Source organism: Hemiscyllium ocellatum, chromosome 5 (assembly GCF_020745735.1).
Source record: "Hemiscyllium ocellatum isolate sHemOce1 chromosome 5, sHemOce1.pat.X.cur, whole genome shotgun sequence".
Lineage (NCBI taxonomy): Eukaryota > Metazoa > Chordata > Chondrichthyes > Orectolobiformes > Hemiscylliidae > Hemiscyllium > Hemiscyllium ocellatum.
The window spans coordinates 126029375-126046685 of record NC_083405.1 but is presented as its reverse complement, the minus strand read 5'-3'; the positions used below and the strand labels follow the sequence as shown (position 1 = coordinate 126046685).

Genomic DNA, 17311 nt, shown 5'->3' with positions numbered 1-17311 from the left:
CTACCCTGAGGAACTCCTGCAGAGATGGCCAGGAGCTGAGATGACTGACCTCCAACAACCACAACCACCTTCCTATCTCCAGGTAGAACACCAACAGTTGAGGGTTTGTCCCCTGAAACCCACTGATTTCAGTTTTACTAGGGCTCCTTGATTCCACACTCGATTGAATGTGGCCTTGATTTCAAGGGCAATCACTCTCACCCTACCTCTAGAATTCAGCTCTTTCATCCATGTTTGGGATCAGGAATTCTAGAATCTCCAAACCGTGGAAATAGCTAAAGCTTATCTACTCTGGTTTTTCCTGTTAATATCTTGAAGACCTTGACCTTAAACTTCTTAATTCTAGAGAAGGAAGGCCAAATTTGTAGAATTGCTCCTCAAACCTTAACCCCTGAAGACCAGGCATCATTCTTGTAAACCTACACTGTACTCCCTCCGAAGGTAATATTTCCTTTCTGAGGTATGGTGCCGAGATCTGCTCACAATACTCCAAGTGAGGTCTAACCAGCAATTTGTATAACTGCAGCATAACCTCTGCATCAGAACCATTGCGTTGTTTTGGTATTGTCTTTGAATGTTCTTTTTTCACTACTAAGAATATTGAAAATGAAGGGAGACAGAGCCAGGGAGGAAGTGTGGTGGAGTTGGGGGTGTGGGGAGCAATACTATTTGGGAAAACACTGGAAGATGGGAAATGAATCACAAAAAGCTAGCATCCAAGTTCAGCAGGAAAGCAAATTAGAATATTGATCTTTATTTCAAAGGAAATGGAGTATAAAAGTGGGGTTGGCGGTGGGCATGTTTGCTAGAAATACACAAAGCACTTGTCAGAATATTCAGGTTCCCCTATTTAAGGAAAGGTTAAAAGCCACCCAAACAGGTTCACTTTGCTAATACTGGGTATGAAGGGATTGTTTTACAAAGCAGAAGACTGTGAGTAGATTGGACCTGTACTCATTGGAATATAAAGGAGTGGCAGGCAACTTTATTAAAACATGCCAGAGTCGTAGGGAACTTGACAGGGTCGATGAGAAAGGTTGTTTTCCCTTGGAAGAGAGCTCAGGACCAGAAGACAGAATCTCAGAGTAAGGGGTTGCTCACTTAAGACTGAGATGAGAAGGCATTTCTTCTCCCAGATGGTAGTGAATCGGTGGAATTCTTTACAACAGATGGGTTGCTGTGGTTGGGTGATTAAGGCAGAGATTCAGGAAAGGGAATGAAGAGTTCTGGGGAAAGCGGAGCTGAGGGTTATCTGACCAGCACGATTTGATTGAATAGTGGAGCAGACTCCATGGGCTGAATGAAAGTCGACGTTACAGGCAAAAGCCCTTCATCAGGAGTTCCTAATGAAGGGCTTTTGCCTGAAACGTCGATTTTCCTGCTCCTCAGATGCTGCCTGATCTGCTGTGCTTTTCCAGCACCACTCTAATTTTGACTCTAATCTCCAACATCTGCAGTACCCACTTCAGGCTCGATGGGCTGAATGGCCTATATTCTGCTCCTACACCTCATAGTCTTACAATATGATTTAACACGAATGAATATCTTCAGGAACTGATGGCCTCTTGACGTACACGGCCCCACATAAGGTAGCAAAAACTTGCAGTACATGGGCCACAGCAAGGGGGGGGCTTCACTGGGTGAAGCATTTTTGGTGACCCTCTCTTTTTTGCCTTCCTGTGCTAGGAACAGGCACACTCTGTACTCGAAAGATAATGGGGAGAGGGCCCAGAATACAGCATTCAGATATCACTGACTGCTGCTTAGCTTACCTTGCGGTTGCCGCAAGAAAATCCTCTGTAAGCATGAAATTTAATTTCACTCGAGCGCCTATTTGCTTTAGCAATATCAATATTTGGATGAAGTAACCAGATAACCCATATGTTCATTAGGATTAGGTTGTGGGTGGAGGGGGTGGGGGGGGGAGAGGGGAAGAGGAGTAGGCTAGAGGGAAGGACAATCCAAATGTATTCAATCATTCTTTGCCTAGTTAAGACAGGAACTGTCCGGCAGCCTCCAAACGTTGGCCTCACCTCTTGGCAAATTTGGACACGTGCAATGTCTCCTGGTCACGAGGGCTTGGGTTTGGAGTGGGGCTCTAGTGGATTTTGAACCAAAGGTCCCAGAGTCGATGATTAAGCAAGACGCAAACATCGTTTACCTTGCTCTGAGTAGAGACGACACTTTCACATTTCAATTTACCTCCATTTCACATCCCCTTTTCTCTTTCTGCACCATTAACAACCTCTTTGCACAACTCTGTCAAAAGTATAAAAACCATTTACCAACTCCTTTCGGATCTGAAGAAGAGATGTATTTTATTCACTCACGGGATGTGGGTATCACCACCTGGCCCAGTGCTTATTGCCCAGAGAGCAGTTAAGAGTCAGTCATGTAGATATTTAATCAGGAAGGGAATCAAGGGTTGGGAGAATTGATCGCCAGTGGTCTCACTGAATGGTAGGACAGACTTAATCATGGAATCCCTACAGTGTGGAAGCAGGCCATTCAGCCCATCAAGTCTACACCGACCTTCCAAAGAGCCAGCACCCTACCCTTTCCTTCTAACCTCACATCTACTATGCTGAATCCACCTAACTTGTACATCGTTGGTCTGTGGGATGAAACCCACACAGACACGGGGAGAGTGTACAAACTCCACACAGACAGTCACCCAAGGCTGGAATTGAACCCAGGTCCCTGGAGCTGTGAGGCAGCAGTGCTGACCACTGAGCCACCATGCCACCTGAATAAGCAGAATGATCTAATTCTGCACCTATATCATATGATCTTGTCAAAATCAACCATATGGGAGACCATGGCTTCATGGCATTATTGCAGGACTGTTAATTCAGACACCCAGGTAATGTTCCCTGGAACCCAGTGTCAAATCCTGCCTTGGCAGATGGTGGAATTTGAATTCAATAAAAATCTGGAATTAAACATCTACTGATGACCATGTCGATTACTGGGAAAAGCTCATCTGCTCCACTAAGGTTCTTTAGGGAAGGAAACTGCCATCCTTACCTAGTCTGGCCTACATGCAACTCGAGACCCACAGCAATGTGGGTGACTCTAACTGCCCTCTGGGTAATTAGCCGGCCTGGTCTGTGGCCCCCTCATCCTGTGAAAGAATCGTTTCTAAAACAAAAACGTTCTCAACTGTGCGACAAAACGTGTCAAGGAGCAGATTGGCTTTCCCCTGATCCTAGACATCTCAAATGGATCTTGATCACACCGTAAACAGCTTTGACATCTCTGGCTTACCTTTATTGTTAATAAATTCTTCGAAGGGTTCATTCCAGGGCCAAACGTACTCCCCTGTCTCATTAATCACGGTCTCGCCAAATATTCGCCAGTCTCGCACACATTTGTGACGCAAGTTCCCCATGAAAAGCTGAAGACCAATGAGTGCAAAGACACTTAAGCAGAACACAGTCAGAATCATGACATCGGCTAGCTTCCTCACGGATTGTATCAATGCGCCTACAATGGTTTTTAAGCCTGCAAGGAAATATTAGAATATTTAGCTCGATGGAGATAGCACGCAGTCAACGTTATCAGGAAATTAACTCAAACTGATTGATGATGTAGTGTTTCTATCCACTACATTGTGACAGACACCGTTTTTAAAAAAAAGATAAGAGTGGAAAAGCTCACATTTTTATTACGTTGCAACAGGCGTGATTTCCACCCCTCCCCCCCCCCCACCAACACACCACCACCGACAAGATATTCACCCCCTTCTCGCCATCTCACCAAATTATTTGTGAGCATGGAGGTCCAGGGGCAGTCATCTCTGCCAGTTAAGAGCCTCAAGTAATCCGTTACTGGCTCCTCAAGAGCATCAACCATCCCACCTCAGCCCACCTGCTGTGAGATTGCGGCTAATTCCCTGACTCAGAAACCAGGGTGACCCCATTCCACCCCCACCCCAACCCCCGCCGCCTGCTGGTGTGGCTGGGGCTAGAAAGGGGGATTCTGGGGCTAATCAGAGATGGGGTTTGGGGGAGGGGGCGACTCAGAAAGCCACCCCATGCCTTTTCCTCCAAATGTCTCTCATCCTGTAACCCCGAACCCATGACAAGAGTCTAGAAGATTTCTCACTACTGCGGCCTTCGAAGAGTAGGCCTCAATTAGTGGGCCTCAGGACCCAGATGCTGATGACCCCTGAATGTGGTGACCCGGTGTTGCGGCCTGTGATAGGCCAAGAAACCCACTTGTCAGTATGTAGTGAACTGATTGGTGAATGACTGGTCTGGGTGACGGGGATGGCATGTTAATTTTTAACTCAGAACCAACAAAATCGCACCCAATAGAAATTGTCATGTAGATGCAGACCATTCACCCCAAGCGCTCCATGTTCTATACAAGCCGTCTTCCACGCTACTTCATCTGACCTTGTCACACCTTTTGTCCTCATCGAGATTCCTCGTTCAGTGCACCAATACCAAACAACTCATCCACTCCCCCCCAGTAACAAGTTCCACCTTTTCCACATGCGTTGACTAATTTTGGGAGTAATTATCAAGAACAAAATTGTGCATTCTCATGTGCATGTCTGAGTCAGCAGTAGCTGTAAGTTCCTCAAGTCTGCTCTGTCATTCCTTAAGATCATGGCCAGTCTGATTGTAAACTCAAACCCATATTCTCACCTCCTCCCAATAACCTTTCACCCCTTGGTTTCACAAGAATCTATCCACTCCGGTTTTAAAGGTAGGCAAGGTGTCTGCTTCCAACATCTTTTCAGGAAGCGGGTGCCTAAACCTCACAACCCACTGACAGAAACAAAATTCACCCTATCTCTTTTAATTCTCCAGTAAGAGAAAATGTTCTCTCCATTTTCATTGTACCAAAGCCCCTCAGGATCTCATATGCTTCAATTAATTCAACTTTTAGTCTCCAAAGTTCAGGAGATATGAATCAGGCCTGTTCAGTATTTCTCATAAAACAACACACTCATTCCAGGTATTAGTCTAGTAAACCTTCTCTGGATTGCTTCGGACATATCTATTAGGAGAAAGTGAGGACTGCAGATGCTGAAAAAGAGTCGAGAGGGTTGTGCTGGAAAAGCACAGGAGGTCAGATTCCTGATGAAGGGCTTATGCCCAAAACGTCGTTCTCCTGCTCCTCAGATGCAGCCTGACCTGCTGTGCTTTTCCGGCACCACGCTTTCTAACATATTTATGTCTAAATTTCAATAAGGTAATCAATACAGTGCACAGTACACCAGTATAGTTTCACCAGTGCCCTATACAACAGAAGCATAGCTTTCATATTTCTGTATTCAACTCCCACATGATGACTGGTGACATTTCATTTACTTTGCTAATTGCTTGTTGTACTTGTGACTCCTGCCCTCGGATACCCTGACCCTTCAGTATCGCACAGCTCTGGATTATGATTTATGATCGAGGTGTACAAGGTAATGAGAGGAATAGATAGAGTCAATAGCCAGAGACTTTTCCCCAGGGCAGGATTGACTGGTACGAGGAGTCATCGTTTGAAGATATTAGGAGGAAGGTGTAAAGGAAACGTCAGAGGTAGGTTCTTCATGCAGAGAGTTGTGAATGCATGGAATGCGTTGCCAGCAGTGGTGGTGGAAGCAGAGTCACTGGGGACATTTAAGTGACTGCTAGACATGCACATGGATAGCAGTGAGTTGAGGGGTGCATAGGTTAAGTTACTATATTTTACATTAGGATTAAATCTCAGCACGGGCCAAAGGGCCTGTTCTGTGCTGTACTTTTCTATGTTCTTTGTTCTATGTTCTATGATCCTCCTGAAAAATCTTTCTCTTTTTAAAAAGGAGTCAAGGTACAAGCGAAGAGCACGATTCACTCCATATATCAAAATCAAAGCAAGTTTGGAATGAACAAATTTGCCATTTCTAATTCACCACTCAGAGAGCCTGGTTAGTACTAGAAGTGTGTCTAGAAACAGTGCTGTCCATTAAATGGATTTAAGAACCAAACTAAAGAGAAGAAAATAGGAAGGGATGAGGCAAGGATCTGGAGAACACACTGTCAACACTGAATATCGTCAAACACAGAGGAAAGAGAAGGGAAGAAGGGATAACAGGGTTGAGCTTAACAAACCAGATGGATACATTCCTATTTGTTATTTTTTGAAAATATGAATGACTCCAAACATGCTGAGAAGTTGCTGACCATTTAACTCAACAGGACCATGCAACTCTTTATGCTCCACATGGAGTCTCCTCAGGCAATTTTATATGAGGCAAATTTTTCAACTCACACTAATATTCACTAACGTTCTTTAGGGAAGGAAATCTGCCATCCTTACCTGGTCTGGCCTACATGTGACTCCAGACCCACAGCAATGTGGGTTGACTCATAACTACCCTCTGGGAAATTAGAGATGGGCAATAAATGCTGGCCTGGCCAGAGAAGTCCCCATCCCATGAACAAATAAAACAATTTGCAGCCCCAGCCATCACAAGACTTTGCAGGGATCTAACTGCCAGAAAGAACAACAGTAAATCAGGCTGTGTTGTCCCTGCAAAGTCTTCCATAACAGCATCTGATGCTACAATTTCTTTTATTTGTTCATGGGATGAGGGTGTCACTGGTTAGGTTAGGATTTATTGTCTATCCGTAATTGCCCAGAGGGCAGTTATGAGTCAACCACGTTGCTGTGGGTCTGGAGTCACATGTAGGCCCGACCAGGTAAAGTTTCCTACATTAAAGGACATTAGTGAACCAGAGGGGGTTTTCTGACAATCAGCAACAGTTGAGTGGCCACTATTAGACTCCTAACTCCAAGTTTTAATGAATTTGAATTCACCATCCTGATTCTGATTCTGACATGAGCATTCCTTTCTCAAGAACATAGGAGGACCATTCAGCCCCTCCAGCCTGTTCCACCGATGTTCTGTCCCTTAACCCTTTTTGTCCCCCTTGGTTTCTTATCCCTCAACACGGGTAAATAGGCAAAGTCTTTTCCCTGGGTTGTGGGAGTCCAGAACTAGAGGGCATAGGTTTAGAGTGAGAGGGGAAAGATATAAAAGAGACCTACGGGGCAACCTTTTCACACAGAGGGTGGTACGTGTATGTAATGAGCTGTCAGAGGAAATAGTGGAGGCTGGTACAATTGCAACATTTAAGAGGCATTTGGATGGGTATATGAATAGGAAGGGTTTGGAGGGATATGGGCCGGGTGAGGCAGGTGGGAGTAGATTGGGTTGAGATATCTGGTCGGCATGGACAGGTTGGACCGAAGGGTCTGTTTCCATGCTGCACAGCTCTATGACTCTATGACTGGTGCCCAGCTGAAATTTACCAAACTCAATCCTAACATTCTCCATTTGCTTGCCTTAACAGCTTGTAGTTTTTCAGGAGAGCTGCTGGTTGCGTCTCCTATTTGATATCACCTTGGTGAATGACTCGGCTCCAATTTTAAGGTTATGCCCCTTTCTTCTGCATTTCAGAAAACTATCAAATATAATTTAATCTTTAAAGTCCAGTTATGGAGTCATAGAGACTTTCAGCACAGAAACAGATCCTTCAGTCTAATTTGTCCATGCTGACTAGGTATCCTAAATTAATCTTGTCGCATTTGCCAGCATTTGGCCCATATCCCTCTAAACCCTTCCTGTTCATATCCAGATGCCTTTCAAATGCTGTAATTATGCTAGCCTCCACCACTTCCTCTGGTAGCTCATTCCACACACCCACCACCCTCTGTGTGAAAAAGTTGCCTCTGAGGTCTCTTTTGCATCTTTCCTCTCTTACTTTTAACCCATGCCCTCTCCCATCCTCAGGAAAAGACCTAGTCTTTTGACCCTATCCATGCCCATAATGATTTTCTAAACCTCTAGAAGGTTACCCCTCAGCCTCCTACGCTTCCTGGAAAACAGCCACAGCCTCTCCCTGTAGCTCAACCCCTCCAACCCTGGAACAATCCTTGTAAATCTTTCTGAACCCTTTCAAATTTCACAATATCTTGTTCTACAATTGGAGTCAAGTAACCAATTCAATCCTTGTTTCCATCTATGTGTTTATGGTGTTTAATATTCATAGATTCATATAGCATGGAAAAAGGCCCTTCGGCCCATCGTGTACACCTCAACATAATCACCACTAAAAGTGTGGTAATCCCAATTTCCTGCACTTGTCCCATACCCTTGAATATTATGATGTTCGAACAGTGGTCTTTCTGCTGAATTATAAGGGATAAAATGATGCCTCGATATTCAGTTACAAAGCTAACAATGCAGCTCAGTAACGCTCAGCTAGTACAGTTGATGCCAGCCACATATTGACAGGCAAACATTGCAGAAACAATCAATGAAACCTTTCACCATAAATACTGTGGCCATGTTTCATGATGCTTTGCAATTATCCACTTTCGCAGCTATTTGCCATGCCTTCATCTAGCTGGTGAACTGCAGGCTGCCATCTTCCCCTGAACTACACCGAGTAGATGCCATTCCAGAAGGTAAGCCTAGCCTTCACAGAGCGGTGAATGTAAATTCTTGGGGAGGGAGGACAGCACATCCCTTTGAAGCAGAGAGGTTGTTTCTCGAAACTAGAATTGGAGGGCACAGCCTCAAAATAAGGGGAAGCAGATTTAGGACCGAGCTGAGGAAGAACCTCTTCTCCCAAAGGGATGTGAAACTGTGGAATTCCCTGCCCTGTGAAGTGGTTCAGGCTTCTGCATTGACTATCTTTAAAGCTAAGATAGATAACTTATTGAACAGTAAAAGGTTATGGTGAGTGGGCGGGTGCATGGAGCTGAGTCAACCGTGATCTTAATGAATGGCCTACTCCTGCTCCTGTTCCTTCTATTCTTAACAAACCTGAAGGATTACTGGGAGCTATGCAGGAATGTACTGTTGATGTTAAAAAACAGATCAGCCCTGGTCGTATTGCGTGGTGGAGCAGGCTCGGAGGACCAAGTGGTCTGCTCTTGTCCATAAGACCATAAGACATAGGAGTGGAAGTAAGGCCATTCGGCCCATCGAGTCCACTCCGCCATTCAATCATGGCCATTTCAACGCCACTTACCAGCATTCTCCCCGTAGCCCTTAATTCCTTGTCACATCAAGAATTTATCAATCTAATTAGCATGGTCCTTTGCTCGTATGTTCATAACCTTCCGACGAAGGGGTAAACTAGGATCTTGTCTATGGGCGTTCATCCCTTGGAAGGGAAGTAGTCCTCTAGTCAGGGGTACATGTAGAATAATAGGGTAGGGGGAAGGGGTCTGGCGTGTTACTCATTGCAGGGTCGGTGTGGACTTGGTGGGCTGAATGGCCTGTTTCCACACTGTAGGGATTCTATGATTCTACTAACCTATTTTGTTCAGTCATGGAATATGAGCATCACTAGCATTTATTGTCCATTCCTAATTGCCCTTGGAATCAATGGAATAGCATTCTCAGCCCTTGCAGAGGGCAGTTATGAGTCAACATGTTTTTGAGTCTCGAGTCATTTGTAGGCCAGAGACCAGGTAAGGATAGCAGATTCCTTCCCAACAAGGACATTAGTGAATCAGATAAGTTTTTATGACAAACTGATTATGGTTTCATGGTCATCACTCGACTTTAATTCCAGATTTTTTTATTGAATTCAAATTTCACTGTCTACTCTAGTGGGAGATGCACCCGGGTCCCCAGAACATTACCTGAGATTATTAGCCCATTGCCTCCTCTTAAATGATATAGAACAAGCAGTTCAGTAACTTGGGCCTTGACTGGCCAGAGTCCAACAGAGTGAGAGGTGATCACATGGAAATATGACATTCTAAAGGGGATGGGTAGTTTCAACTGGAAATCCCACTCCTACAACGTTAACACCATTGCTGAATATCACCAATTTTATCTGCTATTGCAACTGTTTTGGGGTTAGCTAGGTGTCCAAAAGCAGCATGTTTAGTGTACATTTCAAGTCAAAAAATATATCTCCATGTTCAGATGTTAACAGTCTTCAGAGAAATATATCATTGGGTGGCACGGTGGTTAGTACTGCTGCCTCACAGCACCAGAGACCCAGGTTCAATTCCTGCCTCAGGCGACTGACTGTGTGGAGCTTGCACGTTCTCCCCGTGTCTGTGTGGGTTTGCTCCGGTTTCCTCCCACAATCCAAAAATGTGTGGGTCAGGTGAATTGGCCATGCTAAGTTGCCCATAGTGTTAGGTGAAGGGGTAAATGTAGGGGAATGGGTCTGGGTGGGTTGCGCTTCCCTGGGTCAGTGTGGACTCGTTGGGTCGAAGGGCCTGTTTCCACACTAAGTAATCTAATCTAATCATATAGTTTATCTGATCATTATTGTATCACTGTCTGTGGGGAGCTGGCATAAACTGACTAGTACATTTCTCTGATCCCCTGCCTGATATTGATTAAAACCCGGGAATGGCGTTTACCTTATTGCTGAGTATGATCAGCAGGTATTATAACTAGAAGTTCAGTCCCATCTTACTTAAAATATCACTTAGGGTTTATACCATGTATCAATGATAATGAGGTGGAGATGGTCCAAGTTCCAAGGAGTGACAATCACTCACAATCTCTTCTGGACCACCCATGTTGATGCAACGGTCAAGAAAGAACAACAATGCCTCTACCTCCTCAGGAGGCTCAGGAAATTCGGCATGTCCAGAAGAACTCTTACCGATTTTTATAGATGCACCATAGAAAGCACTCTGGATGCATCACGGCTTAGTATAGCTCTGCCCAGGACCAGAAAAAAAACTACAGAATTGTGAACACAAGTGAGACCGTCATGCGAGCAACCTTCCACTACATTTCTCGCTGCCTCGGAAAGTCAGCCAATATCACCAAAGACCAACCCCCCCCCAAAGCTGTCATAATCTCTTCCAACCTCTTCCTTAAATTTAATGTTGGTCTCTCTCTCTCTCTCTCTCTCTATGCACCTTCCTTGTAGTCCTAACATTGCATCCCTCGCTCTGTTCTATGACCTTCATGCGCTCTGAATGGCATGATCTACCTGTACTGCATGCAAAGCAAAACTTTGCACTGCACCTATGAGGATTTGGGCATTTGGGAGGTAGGACAAAATGGCTGAAGGAGCTGCACAAAATGGTTTCTGCATTGTTCAATTGCACTGAACCAGACAGAAACCAGAAATTGCAGACTGATGTAGATCCAATTAATTTCAGAAGTAACGGTTTAAACTTAACCACAAGACAAGACAAATACAATTCTGAGAACAAGAAATTGGCTAAGGCAAAAAGGGCACGCAGTCTTTGGAGAGTTTGATTGATTGTTACTATTTGATCATGCTCCATGTCTATCTAAGAACAACATATATGAACCCTCTGCGAACTCTGTAAGTCGTCGGATTCTTTTGGGCTGATCAGAATCTCCCGACTTGGCCGTATCGAAGAATAAATGATTGCTTGTGTGATTGACAATGGGTCCTTTACAGGTGTGTTTATGAACCAATCACGGAACCGAGAGACACCACCCCACCCCCCCCCCCCCCCCCCCCCTTCCCACTCCCGGGGTTCAGATCTTCATCTAGGGACATGTGACAATAATACATCAGATCAAATATATAATAGGTTGACTCCAAGCATTAAAGGAATAGCTGAGAGTCTTAGTTGGAATCATTGAAGTGTAAACTAAGTGATAAAAATAGTGTTAATATCTATAAGGAGACATTTCCTTTAAAATGTTACACGCGGCCTTTGTCTTTCAATTTATTTGTCAAAGCTACAGAAGCTGCACTCTGCTCACCATGTAAAAATATATACTGTTTGCAAAATCAATCTTGCTGGATTCAGCTGCAGTCTGCACGTTTCTCCCCTTCAAAACTTTGCTGCAATTCCTCTTATGCAAACAAAATGATTATGCGTGGGGTGGAGGTAATTTAAATACAGAGCCCTAGCTAAATAATGATCAGGCAAGCATCAGGGAACAGAGAAAAAAAAACATGTGGTTCTAAAAAGTGAATTTAATTTTCATGTCAACTGGGTGAAGCACAGTAGAGTTGCAGGTAGAACAGTAATAAATTGTTAGAATGTATTCAGAACAGCTTTTGCTTCTTTGTCACTGTCCTGGGATGTGGGTATTGTAGGTGGGACCAGCATTTGTTGTGTATTCCTAATTCCCCTTGGTCTGAGTGGCTTGCTGGACTATTTTGTAGGGCAGTTCAGAGTCAAAAACAGGGTCAGGAGTCACATGTAGGCCAAGCCAGGCAAGAATTCTATCCCTGCAGGATTTTAGAGAATCTGATGGGGCTTCTAAGACAAATCGGGGTGGATTTTATGGTCGCTATTGCCCGAGACTAGCTTTCTATTCCGTGGTGGGGTATTTTACAAGACAAATAATTTTGAGATTTACATCGGCGAGGCATCAATTAACACATGACACCAGTTTGAAGCGATTGACAAAAAAGAAAAGTGGCAAAGAAGACAGTTGTTTTCGTGTAATGAGGTGTTGGGATTTGGAATGCATTGCCTGAGAGTGCAGCATTCAAAAGAGAATTAAATAGTTATTTTGAAGGAGATAAAAAAATTACTAGGCTGAGGAAAGAAAAGGCTGTGAGAGAAGGAATGGGTGAGTTGTTCTGGTCAAGAGCTAGCACAAATACAATGGGCTGAATGGCCTCTGTCTGTGCTATCCTATGATTGTCTAACCATTCTATGCTTTAACACTACTATCAAGGAATCTACCTACTCTAAATATAGTGATGGGTAAGGGAGCAAGATTTGTTAACAACTTGTAAGGGAGTGTTTTGTAAACAATAACTGTAACGGTATGGAATTCCATATTCGATTTGAGAGGAAGAAGGGAAAATTATAATAAATTGGGATTTTTTTCAAATGAAAGGGCTTTCTCAGCCAGTGACTGTGGAGCATATCCCCACTGGCCACAGCATCTCTCTGTGAAGCCTCAGTCGGCAATCGGTGGCCCTTTGGCCCTTCTTTGGGAGGAGCTCCATGTCAGAGAGCTGTCAGACAATGCAGATTGGCTGCAGCCCTGAATCCCCAGCAATAGCAGTGGCCAGGGCTGGTCAGCAAGCAGCCCCTGGAATCCCAGCCCCTGCTTTCCAGGGCCAGAGAAGTGCAGTGACTCTCGTAGAGAGTGCGGGGAGGCTGGACTTGGGGTGGCATGGGGGTGGTGGTGAGAGGCGGGAGGGTACCATTGGGTGAAACAGCACAGAGACAGACCATTCGGTCCAACCAGTCCATATGCTTGATTCCGAGAACTATTGGTCATGGACAGCAGGAGAGGGAACAGCATGATGAAAGTTGGGAGGTCAGTAAAAGGAATAAATATAAATACCACTGGTGGCTCAGTGGTCAGCACTGCTGCCTCACAACGCCAAGGACTTGGATTCGATTCCAGCCTCGGGTGACTGTCTGGGTGGAGTTTGCACATTCTGTCTGTGTCTTAGTGAGTTTTGAGAAGATTTGTAGTTGAGGTTTTGGCTGTAGGTTTGCTCGCTGAGCTCGAAGGTTCAATTCCAGATATTTCGTTACCCTACTAGGTAACATCTTCAGTGGGCCTCAGGTGAAGTAATGCTGAAAAATTCCTGCTTCCTATTTATATGCTTGGGTTTTGTTGGGTTGGTGATGCCATTTCCTGTGGTGATATTATTTCCTGTGGTGAAGTCACTTCCTGTTCCTTTTCTCAGGGGATGGTAGACGGGGTCTAACTCGATGTGTTTGTTGGTAGAGTTCCGGTTGGAATGCCATGCTTCTAGGAATTCTCATGCGTGTCTTTGTTTGGCTTGTCCTAGGATGGATGTGTTGTCCTAGTCAAAATGGTGTCCTTCCTCATCTGTATGTGAGGATACTAGTGAGAGAGGGTCATGTCTTTTTGTGGTTAGTTGGTGTTCTTGTATCCTGGTGACTTGGATGAATCAGACCCTTCAGTTTTGGCAGAAGAATCACTGGAGTTGAAACATTAACTCCATTTTCTCTCACTGACGCTGCCAGGAATCTAATCTAATCAATTAAAAACTGAAAGAACCACGGATGCTGGAAATCAGAAACAAAATCAGAAATCGCTGGAAAAGTTCAGCAGGTCTGGCAGCATCCTTGAAGAGAAATCAAAGTTAACATTATAAGTCAAGTGACCCTTCCTCAGAACTGATGGCAGCTGAGAAAAAGATGTTTTTAATGCAGAAGTTAGGGTCGGGGGAGAGGATAAGGAGTGACGATAGGTGAAGGTAGAGTCCAAAGAGAGAAAAACACAGTTGGACAGACAAAGGAGTGGATAAGAATCAGCTGGGGAGAATGAATAGCTCCAAATGGGGCCTCTTACGGCTAGCAATGAGTTGTGTGTAATAGCAAACTATGTGATAATGAGGCCTGAAGTGTGGCGGTTGGTGTAAGGACATAGGAGAAGGTGTCTCAAGCTATACAACTGTTGAACCCATCATTGAGTCCAGAAGTTTAGAGTTCCCGAATGGATGAATGAATGAAAGATGAATGAATGTTTATTTATGCAAAGAGATATTGAGTCAGGGCGTGTGGGAGGTGGAGGAGGCTGCAATGTAAGCGAGCTGTCTGATTATATTCCATGCGCGAGATGTGAGGCGATGCACTGTGCATCTGAAAAAGACAAGTGAGAGCACTTCCATCATGTTGAGAGATACAGCAGCTGATAAAGAGCAAAGGGATTTAACTGCACACGATAACTAAAGCTAGCGCACAGCTACAAGGAGTAATCAGAAAGGCTAATGAAACGTTGGCCTTTCCCACACGGGTGTGAAGTGATGGTACAGTTATAACACTTGCTCAGATCCTATCTGCTTAGTTCAGAGCTGTTTGAATCGAAATATCTGAAATGATTAAGGGTCGACACAGAGAATCTGCTTCTGGAAAGAAATTTGGAATGAGGATAATTTTCATTTTAAGTTTCGAATTGGGGCAGGCTCAGATTAAAATCAGGAAGTTCAAACAAAGGGTGAAGGAAACCCAGAAAGATGGCAAATGCTGGAATCCATGATGCTGGGGAGATGATGACATAGTGGTGATATCATTGGACTAACCATCAGGAAGGCCAGGCTACCGTTCTGGACACAGGGGTTCAGATGGCACCTGGCAACATTTGAATTTAATAAAAAGCTAGTCCAATTTATATTGTTATAATAAGCCATCTGGTTCATTAATATCCTTTAGGGAAGGACTTACATCTGACTCCAGGCCCACAACAATGTGGTTGACTCTTAACTGCCCAGTGGGCAATTAGGGATGGACCATGAATGCTGGCCTGGCCGTGATGCCCACATCCCATGAATGAATACCAAAAAAAGATGAGTACCAAGGAATTTAAACAGAGGCATGGACATTCAGCTAAGGTCATTGTTGAGGACACTTTGGCAATATTGCATTCAGTTCAGTTCTGGTCTCCCTTCTATAGGAAAGATGTTGTGAAACTTGAAAGGGTTCAGAAAAGATTTATAAGGATCTGGCCAGGGTTGGATGGTTTGAGCGATAGGGAGTGTCTGAATAAGAGTGTCGGAGGCTGAGGGGTAACCTAATAGAAAATTATAAAATCATAAGGGGCATGGATTGGGTAAATAGCCATGGCATTTTCCCTGGGGCAGTGGAGTCCAAAGCTTGACGCCACAGGTTTAAGGTGAGAGGGGAAAGGTTTAAAAGGGATCTAAGGAGCAATGTTTTCACACAGAGGGTGGTACGTGTATGGAATGAGCTGCCAGAGGAAGTGGTGGAGGCTGGTACAATTACAACATTTAAAAGGCACCTGGATGGGGATATGTGTGGGAAGGGTTGAGAGGGATATGGGCCAAATGCTGGCAAACAGGACAAGATTAATTTAGGATATCTGGTCGACGTGGACGAGTTGGGCTGAAGGGTCTGTTTCTGTGCTGTACACCTCTATGACTCCATGATCCAAACTGAAGATTGGTAACAGGTGTAAGGTGCTGAATGTGTTAATCACGCAGCATATTCCATGATAGTGGAGTTTACGAGGGAAGCATGAGAAATCTTACAAGAGCTCAATCAACACCACAACAATCTCCCGGTCATTCTGAGAGATAAAGAGGAGCCAGTCCGGATCCTGGTAACGCTCCATAGCAACACATTTCTACTTGAGTGTGGAGAACCAACTTAGGTGCAAGTTGCAGATTTAAAAACTGCTGCTGCTGCACTGGGTGGCTCTTATTAGATAAATAATTACAATTTCAGTTGGCCTCACATCTGTGCTCAGTATAAAATGGCAGATAAGTTGCCATTAATTTAACTAGGATTTGGATAACAAGACTACTTATTAATTAAATCAGTGAACATGAATTATTGATTTCTTTCAACAAACTGGGACGTCAATTATGATTGTACGGCCCAGCTCTGAATCCGTGAGTCGGGATTCACTACCCAGTCTGACCTAGAGCCAGGGGTGTTACAGACTGAGCGACGCAGCATTGCTGCGGCTGTGGGCTTTTGTTTAGGACGGACTGAATCCAATTTTTTTTTGTGTGCGTTACCTCGAGGCTTTTGGATGGATTTTCTTCGAGTAGGATTTCTCACCAAATGTGCCTTGTTAGCAAGGTGAGAGTGAGGACCGTAGATGCTAGAGATCAGGGTCTAAAGGTGAGGTGCTGGAAAAGAACAGGCGGCCAGGCAGCATCTGAGGAGCAGGGGAGTTGATGTTTCAAATATAAATTTCCTCAGGAATCTGTTAGCCTTGTTAGCTACCTACTCCACCCTCGATGGCATCCCTCATGTCAAATTCTATCTCCTGCTCGTACCACGTGCTGTTCCTGGGACACTACCACTGCCAGGATATCCCAGATTGACCACATCCTTTGCTGGTAACGCCATCTTTAAAAGCCCAATGTGCTCCCAGACATTCGGAGCTGCCCCTTGCACTTTTTCTGAGATTTGCCTGCTCATGGTGGATGAGGCACGTTTGGTGCTCCATTTTGTGGGCAGGGTACTGGAGATCTCATTGGATATCCTCCTCACCCTGGGGACCAGCAGAGAGGGACATGATGTGAGACCTTGCCAGCCTGGGTTAGCTCAGTGCCAGCTGTCTGAAGGAATGCCCAGCACTCTAGTAACAACATCAATGAACATACTCGCTCTACCAGAGTGAGTGTCACCATCTTCTCTCCTGCTCCCATATGAGAGGCTCATGTTCTATTGCCTGTGACATCTCTCTCTCTCTTTCTCGCCCACCCTGTCCACTGGCTTCACGAGCCCTGTGCCCCCTGCCTGCTCACTCGATCAGGACACCTTCCCACCAGCAACAAAAGTAACAGCTGTGCCCCCTACTTCCATCTGCTTTAATGCTTCCCTCTCTTACTTCAGGGGGAAATCAGCTCATGACAGGACAGAGAGAGTCAAGGCA

The 17311-nt window shown here is 44.7% G+C and overlaps 1 protein-coding gene across 1 annotated transcript in view; it reads right to left on the bottom strand.

The window, feature by feature from the left end:
- Nucleotides 1-17311, bottom strand: part of scn5lab (sodium channel, voltage gated, type V-like, alpha b) — a 367399-nt gene that overhangs the window by 280831 nt on the left and 69257 nt on the right. Inside the window, exon 7 of the mRNA XM_060825166.1 lies at nt 3268-3504. Within this exon, the coding sequence (XP_060681149.1) occupies nt 3268-3504 (237 nt within the window). The remainder of the gene's footprint in view (nt 1-3267; nt 3505-17311) is intronic.